This window comes from Gigantopelta aegis, unplaced genomic scaffold (assembly GCF_016097555.1).
Source record: "Gigantopelta aegis isolate Gae_Host unplaced genomic scaffold, Gae_host_genome scaffold72, whole genome shotgun sequence".
In the NCBI taxonomy this organism is placed as follows: Eukaryota; Metazoa; Mollusca; class Gastropoda; order Neomphalida; family Peltospiridae; genus Gigantopelta; species Gigantopelta aegis.
The window spans coordinates 560,618-575,728 of record NW_024537379.1 but is presented as its reverse complement, the minus strand read 5'-3'; the positions used below and the strand labels follow the sequence as shown (position 1 = coordinate 575,728).

General features: G+C 40.4%; 1 protein-coding gene across 1 annotated transcript in view; it reads right to left on the bottom strand.

Moving 5' to 3' along the window:
• LOC121367252 (proton-associated sugar transporter A-like) overlaps positions 1 to 15,111 on the bottom strand; it is a 44,890-nt gene that overhangs the window by 5,472 nt on the left and 24,307 nt on the right. The window contains exons 2-3 of the mRNA XM_041491362.1: positions 11,920 to 13,559; positions 7,667 to 7,842 (exon numbers count right to left, since the gene is read on the bottom strand). Coding sequence (XP_041347296.1) covers positions 7,667 to 7,842; positions 11,920 to 13,537 — 1,794 coding nt within the window. The 5' untranslated portion in view covers positions 13,538 to 13,559. The remainder of the gene's footprint in view (positions 1 to 7,666; positions 7,843 to 11,919; positions 13,560 to 15,111) is intronic.

The window sequence follows — 15,111 nt, the reverse complement described above, 5'->3', positions numbered from 1 at the left end:
TTAATCTATGTGACATTAAACTTACATGTTGTTAACCAGTACCAACGCTACACGAAGAAACCCGACGCCCCTACACGTCACCACAAAAAAGTACACTGCTGGACCCATATTCACGAAGGGGTGTAAAGTTACGTCTACGACTAGCACTTACGTCAGCCGTAGATTTACGTTTACGTGCAAGAAGCACCTTATTCTCAAAGACGGTCGTAAACATAAACGTAACTTAGGTGGACGTAAATCTACGATTTAACTCTCTCACCTGAGAAATTAAAAAAAAAAAAAAGAATTAGAAAAATGTCTACAGGGTAAATAACAAAATTAATGAACAAAACGCAATTTCGTTTGTCGTCTGCTAACAATAACACCGCGAACGGCGAACCATGACAGTTTGGTATTGATGAGGGTCCGCGTTTTAGCACGAACTTTAGGACATTTCTTAAAAAGAAAAAGATAACTCAGGAGAAATATGGCCGAGTGAAAACATATTTTCGATCACCAACAAAATATATGTTAAATCCGTGGATGTTCGCCATCGCAAACTGCTTCAATCATGCTGCCAATTTCCGCAAATAATAGTAAATAACGGCGATCGTGCTTGATTTATTATATGTACACGACTTGCGTGCAGCGTTAGTTGTAACCGGAGGCACTCTTATATTTACGTCCAACTTTACACGTAACTTACGTTTTCGTTGTTTCGTGAATAAGCTCTTCAGTCGTAGATTTACGTTTACGTGTAAAACTAGACTTACGATGTTTTGTGAATATGGGTCCTGGTTCGTATTGTATTTTTGTGCATTGATGTGCGGTGTAATAAATAAAATACTAAACGCGTTCCCGTGTGAGACTGTTTATGTTACAACCCGTGTGTTTTTAATCGTATGTCACTCGCTATCGCTCGTGATGTACGATTAAAAATAAACTCGTAATATAAACGGTCTCACACGGGAACTCGTTTAGTATTCTCTATGTAACGTTCCGTAATGCTAGAGAATACCCCCACCCACCCACCCCCAAAAATACGGGTTTCAACTATTTATATCCTTAGGCCTATCGTGTGTATACGTCTAGCTATAACTAACTAGGCCTACGTTAAACAGTGTTACCATGACAGAGCGTTTATGAAATAAAAAGTAATAATAAAAAAAGTGCGTTACGAAACGCTGTTAAATACACCCACCCACCCCCTGTAACGCCACACCTACCCACACCCTTCGAGCGTTACGTAATATTTTACTGGTCCCAATGTGCATTTTCATGGTGTGTGTTAAAATAGTATTGGCTATGGCGGAAGATGTATCGCACAAATAGCACATGTAATAATCTAAAAAAGAAAATGAAGTGGCAAACATAAGAATAATGTTTTTTGACTAATTGTTTCTAGACGCACATGACGGTCATTAGTTAGAAAGAGACAACTACAGCAGATACTCTCATCCTACAGCTACGTTCATCATTGCAGTTACCCGCATCCCTTTTGTCAGATATCCACATCCCATCTGAAGCTGACTAGACAGTTACCTACATAATCGCTTTGAAGTTACCTTCATCATTCCTAACTTTGTGATTTCATTATCAGCTGAATTACACAACTTATTAATTGTTTAGTACATAGATTCAAAATATATTCATACTAAACCAATTGCCAATACGCTCTATTAAAATGTGAATGTAATGCTTAGAAACACAGGAAATCACACTGATTACTGTACTGTACTGTACTGTAGTTCAGTGTAGTGCAGTGCAGTGTAGTAGTGTGGTGCAGTGCAGTGCAGTGCAGTGCAATGCAGAGAAGTGCAGTGTAGTGTAGTGCAGTCATGGGCGTACATAGGATTTTGAAAAGGGGGGTTCCAAAATAGATTGCAGAGATATTGGGCATATATTTCTATGTTGAGTAAATATAATAATGTCAGATATCAATGTCAGATATATTAAATTATAAAAAAAAAAATTTCGGGAGGGAGGGTGGGTTCGGTCGAACCTATTGACCCCCCCCCCACCCATGGGCCCCCATAGTGCAGTGCAGTAGAATAGTGCAGTGCAGTGTAGAATAGTGCAGTGCAGTGTAGAATAGTGTAGTGCAGTGCAGTGTTGAATAATGCAGTGTAGTAGTGCAGTGCAGTGCAGTGCAGTGCATTGCAGTGCAGTGTAGTGTAGTTTACTGTAGTGACTGTAGAGTTGTCACTGTAGTGTAATGTAATGTAATGTAATGTAATGTAATAATACTTTAACAACACACACACACCAATCACACGTCTGTTCCGTAGTCTCGTTAATCAAACGACCCCGATAGCGTGAATCGTACCATCGTGTGTCTATCTCCTCTCGGTATTTAAGAGCACCGCGTCATCTCGACACAGCCAACGTTCTCTGTATAAAATCAATGGCGCGACAGTAACTGCGTTATGTTCGATCCTCGGGGATTGCAACAGCGATTCTCCTGCCACCGTGCGATCCGTTATTACTGAGTCTCGACGTTTTCTTTCACCAGTTTAGTGTAAATGGTGTTGTGAGATCACATTATTGCCATGTATGCTGTACTACACAGGTCTGTGAACGCGGAACACGATTTGTAGTTATCGAAACTAGCTTCCCGTGATGACATGGACCTCATGGTCGTTGTAGAGGCGGGACAAGATCTGGTTCAGTCGGTAAAGCAATCGTCTAGATGCTTTGGTCACAGGATCGAACCCATCTAGTGGACTTATCGTCTGACTGCGGTTTTCCATCCAGACGAGAGAGAGAGAGAGAGAGAGAGAGAGAGAGAGAGAGAGAGAGAGAGAGAGAGAGAGAGAGAGAGAGAGAGAGAGACGGACAGGCAGACATAGAGAGAAAGAGAGAGGCAGGACAGATAGGAGATAGACGGATATATTATACGATATATTATTATATATATATATATATATATATATATATATATATATATATAGACCGAGAGAGACAGACAGACAGACAGAGAGAGAGAGAAAGAGAGAGGCAGACAGACATAATATATATATATATTATATATATATATATATAGACCGAGAGACAGACAGACAGACATAGAGAGAGGGAGGGAGACAGACAGACAGACAGAGAGAGAGAGAGAGAGGAGAGAGAGAGAGAGAGAGAGAGAGAGAGAGAGAGAGAGAGAGAGAGAGAGAGAGAGAGAGCGAGAGAGACAGAGGTAAAGAAAAAAGATACCTTAAAAAATGTACTATCCTCAGCACAACGTGATCATGTGGAGGTTGGCGAGAGAAAGAAACGGAAGAAACATAGAGATACTATACAAACAATTTCTCTCTTTGAACGTCTATTTGTATCTGATGTATTCGACTGCTATATCAAAGGTTTTGTATCTGCTGTCATGTCTCTGGGGAATTGCATATACAAAATGTCCCTTCCTACTAACACATGTCAGAATGCATGTCAGTTACAGGACATTTCGCACCCAATTATTCATTTATCATACGTTTTAAACTGAATTCTACATTGTTAGGTCTGTCTTAGTTCGTTGTTTGTATGCGATTTTTAACTACTTTTTTTTCTTCTATCGGGTGGGTGTTTAAATATGCTTACTGTATGTACGGAAAGACGGGAATTTGTTTTTAACAAATTGTATTGCTATAAGATGTTGTTGATGCAGTGATAGTTTACAGCACTTCGTGTGACCAGACAAGCCAGACACACAGATAGTCAGACGGGCAGACAGACAGTCTGAAACTGTAACTGGCTGACAGTATAGGACCTCTGACAAAACACAACGTAAAGCATACCATACATAATTATCAATCTGTACTGTGTTTTCTTCCTTCTACAATATCCCAGCACCTCTTTCTCTGTCTCTGTCTCTCTCTCAGTCTCTCTCTCTCTCTCTCTCTCTCTCTCTCTCTCTCTCTCTCTCCTCTCTCTCTCTCTCCCTCTCTCTCTCTCTCTCTCTCTCTCTTTCTCTGTGTGTGTGTGTGTATGTGTGTGTCTGTCTCTCTGTCTCTGTCTGTCTGTGTGTGTGTGTGTCTCTCTCTCTCTCTCTCTCTCTCTCTCTCTGGTTCTTTCTCTTCTCTCTCTATTTCTCTATCTGTCTCGCTTTCTCTCTGCTCGCTATCTCTGTTTATATCTCTATCTTTCTCTGTCTTTTTCTTTCTGTGTCTCTGTCTCTCACTCTGTCTCTCTTTCTTCTCTCTCTCTATTTCTCTATCTCTCTCACTTTCTCTTTGTCTGATCTCTGTAATCTGTCCCTATCTCATCTATTTCTCTCTCTCTCTGTCTCTCTGCTCGCTATCTCTGTTTATCTCTCTCTGTTTATCTCTCTCTTTCTCTTTCTGTGTGTCTCTCTGTGTCTGTGTGTGTGTGTGTGTCTGTCTGCTGTCTGTCTGTCTGTCTGTCTCTCTCTCTCTCTCTCTCTCTCTCTCTCTCTCTCTCTCTCTCTCTCTCTCTCTCTCTCTCTCTCTCTCTCTCTCGCCCTCTCTCCCTCTCTCTCCCCCCCCCCCCCCCCCCCCCCCACCCCCAACGTAACCTCGGGCCCCGGATGAACGAGAGACGGCAGTTACCGTGGAGCTAGCTCACAGAAATTCATTTCACTAATTTTAGACTCGAAGACAACCGTAATTCTGCCTGCCACATTCTTAACGCCAGTACGTCATTAAGCCGCAATTTACAATTTCGCCAGCAGTGCCGAATTTGGCAAGAAATTAGGAGGGCAGTCGATACCGCTAGAGTGCATTTATTTAACTGCACACGAAAGAGGTGCATCCACGTAGTACCAGGGTGACCTGATCCCTCCCCTTCAAAAACAATAAAATTAAAATTAAAATTAAAATAAAATAAAATAGCAATAACAATAACAATAATAATAGTAGTAATAATATTAATATTAATAGAATTAATGTACCCTTTTTAATTTAAATTAATACGAATATTACTATACTATATATAGTATGTTTGTTTTGTTTGTTTATTTGTTATTTTTTTATATTTGTTTTATTTTTGGTGGGGGAGGTATGGTTTCTTAATTTAAATTGATATTAAAATTAGACACATTTAAGAGTAAATTTAAAGTGCTGTGCCAGACCATACACTAAAATTTCAAATTCCACAACTAAATGCTTTCTTAATTCATTGCAATAATATTTTACAGCGATATGTAAATCAATAATTACGAAAATGCCCCATAAAAGTATTAAAACATCACTCAAGTAGAACACTGCCGGAAACGACCGAGTAAAATTCTCGGTAAAAACATTTGCCTGTAAATAGCCGTGACGTCACGAAGGGAACGCGCTTCACAGAAACCTACCACGAGATGACTTCCAGCGCAAGCGAAAGTAGGACCGACAGCGACTGTCAAGCTCATTGATCATGCGATTCTTCTTTCGATGATGAATAGTGTAGTAATGACGACTGGACTAATATTTGTGCAACACAACAAATAATAAATATGCCTTATCAGTTTGAACCTGGAACATCTTCCGACGAACCACCGGCCTGACAGATGACGATGAAAATGGTCGTGGAGAGAGCTTACCACTAATTTACAACTTTTATTCTTGTTTTGTTTTTTAGCTTTTCGTGCGAATTATTTTGCTACACTGTATGTTCTAATATTTGTGATGTAGTAGAAAAGACGATAAATAACTCTTGAATTCTACGAGTCAAGTGGAGCAGATATCGGTAATTTTTAAGAAATAAACAAAAAATACTTTTAGACCGTCCATCCCTCTATGAAGATGTTTTTTTTTGTGTGAATAATTTCAGTTTAGTTTGATGTAAAAAAAAACAAAAGTAAGTGTTTTGGAAATAACAAAACAATACTATTTTTTTGTGTGCAGTTGTGAAAACAGTCTGCTCAGAAATAAATAACTTATTTTAATTTTAAGAAATAAACAATAACGACTTTTAGTCCGTCCCATCCATCTATGAAGATGTTTTTTTGTGTGAATAATTTCAGTTTCGTTTGACAAAAAAAAAAAAAAAAGTAAAAGTGTTTTGGAAATAACAAAACAATACTATTTTTGTGTGCAGTTGTGAAAAGAGTCTGCTCAGAAATAAATAACTTATTTTAATTTGAACAAAAACGACTTTTTAGTCCGTCCCATCCATCTATGAAGATGTTTTTTTTGTGTGAATAATTTCAGTTTAGTTTTGACGTAAAAAAAAGAGTAAATGTTTTGGAAATAACAAAACAATACTATTTTTTTGTGTGCAGTTGTGAAAACAGTCTGCTCAGAAATAAATAACTTATAGCACATTCCATAGTATGAAAAAAGGGTTTTTTTCTCTGTGGGAAGGTATAATAAATTAATTTAATGTATTTATAGTCTGTTTTACAGGGAACGCCTTTTTTCAAACTATGGAATTTACAAGTCATTTATTTCTGAGCCGATTGTTTTTCTAAGATGCATACAAAAGTAGCTTTCTTTTTTTTCTTCTTTTTTTCTTTTTTACAAAAAACACCTTCATTTTTGTTGGATGGGACGGACTAGGCTATAGATGCTTACTTGTTTGTACTTTATTGTTTTAATGTTCTCGAACTGTAAAGAAAAAATCTCACAAATGAACGAGATGCAAACGACAACAAATCGGATCTCGATGATTGCACGAACCGTGCATAAAGAAAACAAAATGACCGGAGTTGAAAGCATAACGCAATTTGGGACATTGACGATATGCACCCCAAGGTCGTTTCGGTGTGGATGGCGTCGGCTTGTTGTCATTTGTTTTGTGTCGCAGAAAAATTGTTGGTACGGCATCTTTTTTTAAAAGCCATAACACATGGTATTCCCATATCTCGCTTAAGCCGACAAGCCAGTTCGGACGAATCGAAACTAAAGTGTCTACTGTCGCAACGGTCTCCGGCATTTTTCTTCCCGTCCAGTATTTCCACGTTGTTTAATCAAATTCACACACAGCTTTCTCACAGCAACATTACTAGGAAATGCGTGAAGACTAAATTTTATCGGCTTTTGTATTTGCTACAGCCGCCAACAACACGCCGTTTAAACCATAATAAACACAAAAGAAGCAATGAACAATGGCGCTGATTATCGAAAGGAGTTCCCTTCGTGACGTCACGGATCAAATCTTACGGAAATTCCCGAAACAAATTCAGCTGGTTCTGTTTTTCAGGGGAATATTTTTAAATGGAAAATATACCGGTATATAATTTTTTTTTTTTTTTTTCTAATCATATTAAATAATATCTTGATTGATATAGCTCAATACATCATACATCTGGAACAGCACTTTAAGTAATGCTGTTACTTTCTGTATGCATATACATAATTTAACAGTAAATAAATATTATTAAGTAAATATTTTGTTTAAGTTTTTGGGTTGTTTTTTTGTTTTTGTTTTGTTTTTGTTTTTGTTTTCGTGTTTTTTTGCGTGTGTTTTTTTTTGCGTTGTTTTGTGTTTTTTGTTTGTTTGTTTGTTTGTTTGTTTAAGGTTTTTGGGGTGGCTTTTTGGGGGTTTTGGGGGGGGGGTGTGGGGGGGGGGGTGGGGGTGGGGGTGGGGATGGGTTTGTTGGTGACTATATGCTATTTGAATACTGTAGGTACCCTGCCTTATAAACGTTGCACCCCATATCTAGAAACATCCAGCATCCGCCTCTGCTCCGCCGAATACATAGACAGACAAGCTTAAATGAGACAAGAAAAACAACCGCATGTTGTAAAGTCTTTTTACTCACCATGCCGCAAGTGTGGTACTGGGCCACAAGAAGATAGGGCATTGTAAACAGAGTGGCATACATTATCCCAGCCGTGGCGGACAGAATGACGACAGCCATCTTATGACGTGATATCGCTAGTATCACCATGCCAACCGAGTAGGTCAGCTGACCACAGACGTATAGTCGCTTAGCTCCTGAAAAAATAACAAAATGCATTAATGAAGAGTCCATAGGAAAAATATGTGACGTCATAGTTTGGTGATGTTTTATAATTGCGTTCCCTTGTTGGTCATATATTCAGTTAAGAAATTTATTTTTCTCTAAATACTGAATGAAAACAAAATCGACCCAGTCCATTGCCATGGCCCACCTAAAGGTTGTACTGTACCAAATGAAATTCCATATTCGAAAATGTTAGCGTATATAGTTATAAATACTACACGCAATATATCAACGAAACTATGACCCATGTATATTAGTAATACAACCGTCAAAGTGGATCCTTTCATGCCTCAGTTTAAATATAACCTGATGTTTATATAACGGGATGTACAGCTACCCTATACATGTTTCAAGCACACAGCTATTTAACACACTGGTACCAGATGAAATAAAACTGCATACATTTATTGCCCAGATGAAACTAATTCTTTTTAATGCAGGACTTGTGAGAGTAATTGCTCTATCAAAGTGGACTCGTTGGGCTATTTCTCGTTCCAGTCAGTGCACCACGACTGCTGTATCAAATTCTGTGCTATGTGATATCCTGTTTGTGGGATGATGCATATAAAATATTACTTGCTACATTTTTTCATTAGCACCAAGGGATCTTTTATATGCACCATCCCACAGACATGATAACACATATCACGACCTTTGATATACAAGTCGTGGTGCAATGGCTGGAACGAGAAATAGGCTACCAAAAGCTGCTGAACATTACAAAACGGTTATTTGTATTCTTGCTTTATTTCCATACATAATTCTGACTCATGCCAAGGAATAACATGTTAATAACATTACTAGGCAAGGGTAACAAAAGGCATAACCTCTGATGTCCATTAAATGTTGATATTTTTAAAGTCTTTAATTGCAAAAGAGGAAATCTTCTTTTCAGGGTATAATATCAATCACAAAACTTGTCGTAACACGGTTAGGTTAAAATGCGTAAAAAGGAATAGAAATTAGCAGGGTGTAGTAAAAACAATTTTCATTGGCGTGACATAGCCCAGTGGTAAAGTGCTCGTCCAGTTGATCGACCAGTTGGGCTGTTTATCGTTCCAGACAGTGCACCACGACTGGTATATCAACGGCAGTGCTATCATGTACCTGTCCCGGATCAGGCCTCTGGCTATCCAGAGACGGGACCCGGGACAGACAAGCTCCAAACCTTAGTGGTATACGAGCATGTTAAAATATATCGCACTCGCACTCGCTATCATGTCTGTTGGATGGTGCATATAAAATACCCTTTGCTACATTCATAACAATGTGGCGGGTTTCCTCTCTAAGACTATGTTTGAATAATAAATCAATGTGCTCTAGTAGTGTCGTTAAACAAAACACTCTTTAACTTTAGAAAAAGTCTTGAGGTTTATTTTTACAGTTACCTCAAAATAACAAACATATGACTATGCAGGGTATTTTCTTGGTCATTCCAAATATAGGCAAGAGTCCTCACTTACGCAAGGGTCAGACTACCAACTGTCTGCAGAAAGTAAGTTGGCCAACTTTCTGATGTCACGACTTCTTTAGTATGAACACGCATTACGACTCAAAGCGATATCCAGTCGTCAGTGTGATCGCGCTTTATGATTCAAGGCGACATCCAGTCGTCAGTCTGAGCGTGCATTACGACTCAAGGCGACATCCAGTCGTCAGTCTGAGCGCGCATTACGACTCAAAGCGACATCCAGTCGTCAGTCTGAGCACGCATTACGACTCAAAGCGACATCCAGTCGTCAGTCTGAGCACGAATTACATCTCAAGGCGACATCCAGTCGTCAGTCTGAGCACGCATTACGACTCAAAGCGACATCCAGTCGCCAGTGTGAACGTGCATTACGACTCAAAGCGACACCCAGTCGTCAGTTTGAGCGCACATTACGACTAAAGGCGACACCCAGTCGTCAGATCTAAAACACATTGAACGAACGCGCACCAAAATAATATTTAGTATGAACACTGTTGAAATAATACAGAATTGACTGAAAAATGAAGATTAGATTTGAACAGAAGCAGGACTGGGCTAGCATAATGTGTGTGTGTGTATGTGTGTACGTGTGTGTGTGCGTGTGTGCGTGTCTGTGTGTATGTATGTGTGTGTCTGTGTGTGTGTATGTGTCTGTGTGTGTATGTGTTTGTGTATGTATCTGTGTGTGTGTGTGTGTACGTGTCTGTGTATGTGTCTGTGTGTGTATGTGTTTGTGTATGTATCTGTGTGTGTATGTGTGTACGTGTCTGTGTGTGTGTCTGTGTGTGTGTGTATGTGTGTGTATGTATGTGTGTGTCTGTGTGTGTGTATGTATGTGTGTGTGTATGTGTGTGTGTGTGTCTGTGTGTGTGTGTGTGTATATATGTGTGTGTGTGTGTCTGTGTCTGTGTATGTGTCTGTGAATTAGCTAACTGTCGTGCGACCCGCATTTAAATTATATGGATGAGAAACTGTGGCTTTAAATCTACCACAGCTCCCGATACCCAGAACGAAACTCGAACGCTATTGCCTTTAATAGGATAGATCTCTGACAGAAAGAAAACACTTAGCGAATTAATTTAATACGAAAATGATGGATCAGCGAATGCGATGTGAGGACGAATCCATTGACACAGAGAAGAAATAAAAACAAATAGCCGTATGGAAGGGTGACAGGGATGGGATAAACAAACAGATATAGTCTAGTTAAGAGCGTGAGATAAACTGTTTAAGTCACGTGAGATGCGTCATCTGTCGCACTGTTGACACAGTGTGTTCAGTTAGTTTGATGCCGGTTACATTTGGTTGAAGTAAAGTTATACGTTAATTCTATTTGCATTATTTTTCTTTCTATTTTTTATTTTATTTTGTATTTTATAAAGTCAAAGTTTGCTTTGTTTAAGGACACCACTAGAGCACATTCATTTATTAATCACCGGCTATTGGATGCCAAACATTCGGTAATTTCGACATAATTATAGTCTTAGAGCGAAAACCCGCTATATTTTGTTTCCATTAGTAGTAAGGATCTTTTATATGCATCATCCCACAGACAGGATAGCACATAACACAGCCTTTGATATACCAGTCGTGGAGCACTGACTGGAACGAGAAATAGCCCAATGGGCCCACCGACGGGAATCGATCCTAGACCGACCGCGCATTAATCGAGAGCTTTACCACTGGGCTACGTCCCAGCCTCCTTAGTGTTTTGTTTCATAACATCCACATACACGTACAGAGAGGAGATATATACGTGTAATTCCAATCTTTAAATACTCTATTGTTAAAAATGCTTCGATTGGTCCCATTAATATCACGCGACATAAAAAAACCCAGACGTTCATAGTTTCAGGAGCATGCACTACTTAAACGAAAAAGATATCGATTCGGCTGTTTTCTTTATTATTTTTTTAATTATTAAAATAACTATTAGTGTTGAATCAGTAAATGTTAATATTTATTGTAAAATATGCAGAAATATTTTCTTTAATTTTGTAATCGCTATATTCTTTATTAATGCTATTAACGCATTCCAATGTCTTATAAATGTTAAATGTTTCGCAATTAGTATAATTGCATTAATTGATGAATATTTCTATTACTTTGGATTAATAAAGTCAGTAAATAAAATGTAATTAATTAACACTTAATTATGTTTGATGAATAAATAAATATATAAATATGGGCATATGAATAAATGAATGAATGAATGAATGAATAAATGAATAAATGAATAAATGTCGCCACTGTCGCCACTTCATGGGCTACTCTGTTCGATTAGCAGCAAGAGATCTGTTATATGCACCATCCCACAGACAGGATAGCACATACCACGGCATTTGATATACCAGTCGCGGTGCACTGTTTTCTATTGGGATACATCCTGCCGTTGATGAATGAATGAACGAATGAATCAATGAATCAATGAATCAGTCAATCAATCAATCAATTAATTAATTAACGGACGAACAAATGAATGCATCAAGATCAGATTTTGACTCTTATATAATGTAAGTTTCAGTTATCAGGAACATGCCTAAAATAAAAATGAACAATCATTAAAAAGTATACTTACGAAATCTCTGCACGAGTTTTTCCACGCACAGCGAATACAACGCGCACGAAAGGGAGTACAGCGACATCCCGAACGAGCCGAGCCGGACACCGTCGTCGTACTGATTGTGCGCGTCACTTCCGGTGGGAGCGCGAGGGTCGCCTCCAAAAACCGACTGTCCTACGAAGTCTGTGAAGTAGAGCGAGTAACAGAGCAGGGACATCCAGCAGAAGAGGTTAGTCAGACACAGAACCAACATCTCCCTCGGCATCTTGATAATCGACGTCAGATACGTCTTCAGAGTGATGTCAGTAGAAACCTCTATCGTCATGTCCAGTGTTTCGGTCGTCGTCTTCTGACATGGAAGTTTAGTATTGGCTGACCCGGATTCCGCGAGCTGTACTGCCTGCTGAGAGGTGCTAGTGGTGGTGACGTCAGAAGCAGACTCTGTGGACGAGCCCTGATCGAGATGTTTGATTCCGTTCGGGATGATCCCGTCGGGTTTGACCTCCTTCGAGTCGTATGCTATGTAGCCGTTTTGCAAGTCTTTGTTGTCAGCAGTGTTGTCTGCCCCGGCGTGACTTATCGCCCCGTAAGAACTCTCCCTCGAGAAACCCACCTCCTCCTCTTCGTTATCGTCTTCATTGACGAACTTCCGATATTTAGATTTTCCAATTTTTTTCTTCTTCTTTTGAATTTGTTCTTGGCTGATACCTAATTCCTTTAAAGGTGTTTCTGTAAAACTGGTTACGGTTGATATCAAGCATACTATAAACACGATCAACACGAGGAAAAACACCACCCTAATATGACCCCCGAAGGCCGCTCCAAAATCTGTGGAATTCCAATCGATCCCACCCATTATGTATCCCACACTTCCGCCGAGCCCCGCCATGACTGTAAACATCGTGAGCCCGGCTGAGTGATCCGCGGGGATGGAGACGTCGAGAAGGTAGGTTCGACACGGCGACTGACACGCATCACAGTTGAAGTCGAGGATAACCACGCCAACAATCGTGAAGATTATCCCGCGGACGTGTTCCCTCGATATGTGGAAATTTATCACTTTACTGCTGTCTTCCGTCGTACTGGGGAGCGTGCTGACGTCATTGAAATATGTGTAGTTTGCATGATTAACAGGCGTCGTGTTCAGCGACTCTGGTACGTAATTGACAGATTGGGTCCCGTTGTCCCCCAATGTGATCCCTAAAGCTTCTCCGTTAGGGACCAGCAACAGCCCCAGCACAATCCCCGCTGACATGAACAGAATGAAGGGTCTCCTGCGCCCCAGTTTGGCGGGACAGCGGTCGCTTAGCGACCCCATGAGAGGAACCAAGAAGAACCCTAACATGGGACTGAGACACCAGACAAGCGTCATCAGCGAGACTGGTACCCCGAGTTTCAGCAGGATCGGGCTCACGAACGCTGTCTCCGCGGCGTAGCACAGCTCGATCCCGCACACCGCCGTACTGAGTCGAATCAGCTGCAGCTTTGACTTCCGTTTCCGGTGCGACTCGGGACCGCGCTCATCCGCGTCTGCCGCGAGCGTGTTGGCGAGACCGGCGAGACCGATCCCCACGTACTGCACGTACGGGTGTTCCTTGAATGTCTTCAGGGCAGTCAGAATTCCCACAGACATCGTGTGGCGCGTCCAGCAACACCTGAGAAGAAACACGACACAATTAGAGCACAGGTATTATGTGTGTTTAACGATACATCGGCACATTTTAACTATGGCTGTTTGGTGCACTGGCGTAGTCGGGGTTGTTGGGGTGGGGGTGGGGGTGTGGGTACTATGAAGGGGTGGTGGTGTGGGTACTATGAAGGGGTGGTGGTGTGGGTACTATGAAGGTAATTTTCCCAATGACACATTTTTTTCGTTCTTCGCCACGTACTACTAGTATAGTTGTCTGTCGCTCTGTAGGTAGTACTAAACCACAAATACCATCCGGCTGGATAAAAGTTCGAGGTGCACATAACGTTTGATTGAGAAGTTAATACCACAAGTCATTAGGGCTTAAATAGACTCCTGGATCCGCCACTTGAGTTTATTATAGCAGTGTTTGTATATTCAATGAGTTTATAGGATTACATCACTGTTGTGGACAATCTAATTCCAATGTCTTGTTTTATTTAGTTTTGCTAGAATCGTAACCGATTTGATTGTTAGGGTATGCAATGTAGAAATGCGGCCAATCTCAGCCCGAGCTACCAGATTTAACAACCGGGCAACCATTATCAGTGATCTATTAAGTCTGTCGGGGTACTAGATTTAACAAACGGGCAACCATTATCAATGATCTATTAAGTCCGTCAGCCTACCAGATTTAACAACCGGGCAACCATTATCAATGATCTATTAAGTCCGTCGGGCTACCAGATTTAACAACCGGGCAACCATTATCAATGATCTATTAAGTCTGTCGGGCTACCAGATTTAACAACCAGGCAATCATTATCAATGATCTGTTTAGTCGGTCGGACTACCAGATATTCAGTTTTTGAAATTAATTAGTTACAGAAAATAATTATAAATAAGAAACAAAACAAATTCCTGCAAAATCTTCAAATAAAAACGGGTCAGCGTCCGGAGCCATGATTACTTTCAGAAAACAGAGTGGACCCTTGAATCTATAATTGTGCCCAGAGGCGGGATTCAGCTCAGTCGGTTGAGTGTTCACCTGAGGTGCTTGCGTCGCAAGATCGAACCATCTCGGTGGATCCATTCAGCTGATTGGGTTTTTTCTCGTTCCAACCAGTGCAACACAACTGGTCAAAGGCCATAGTATGTGGTTTCCTGTCTGTAGGAAGATGCATATAAAATTTGTTTAGTAGGGCGAGACGTAGCCCAGTGGTAAAGCGCTCGCATGATGCTCGGTCGGTCTGAAATCGATCCCCGTCGGTGAGCCCATTGGGTTATTTCTCGTTCCAGTCATTGCACCACGACTGGTATGTCAAACGTCGTGGTGTGTGCTTTCCTGTGTGTGGGAAAGTGCATATAAAAGATCCGTTCCTGCATTAGGAAAAATGTAGTAGGCTTCCTCTGATGATTACGAGTCAGAATTACCAAATGTTTGACATCCAATAGCCGATTATTAATTAATCGATGTGCTCTAGTGGTGTCGTTAAACAAAACAAATTTCTTCTGATTAGTATGTGAAGAAGGATCTGTAGGTGCCCGGCCTTTGCGGTGTCTTGGTTAAACCATTGGAC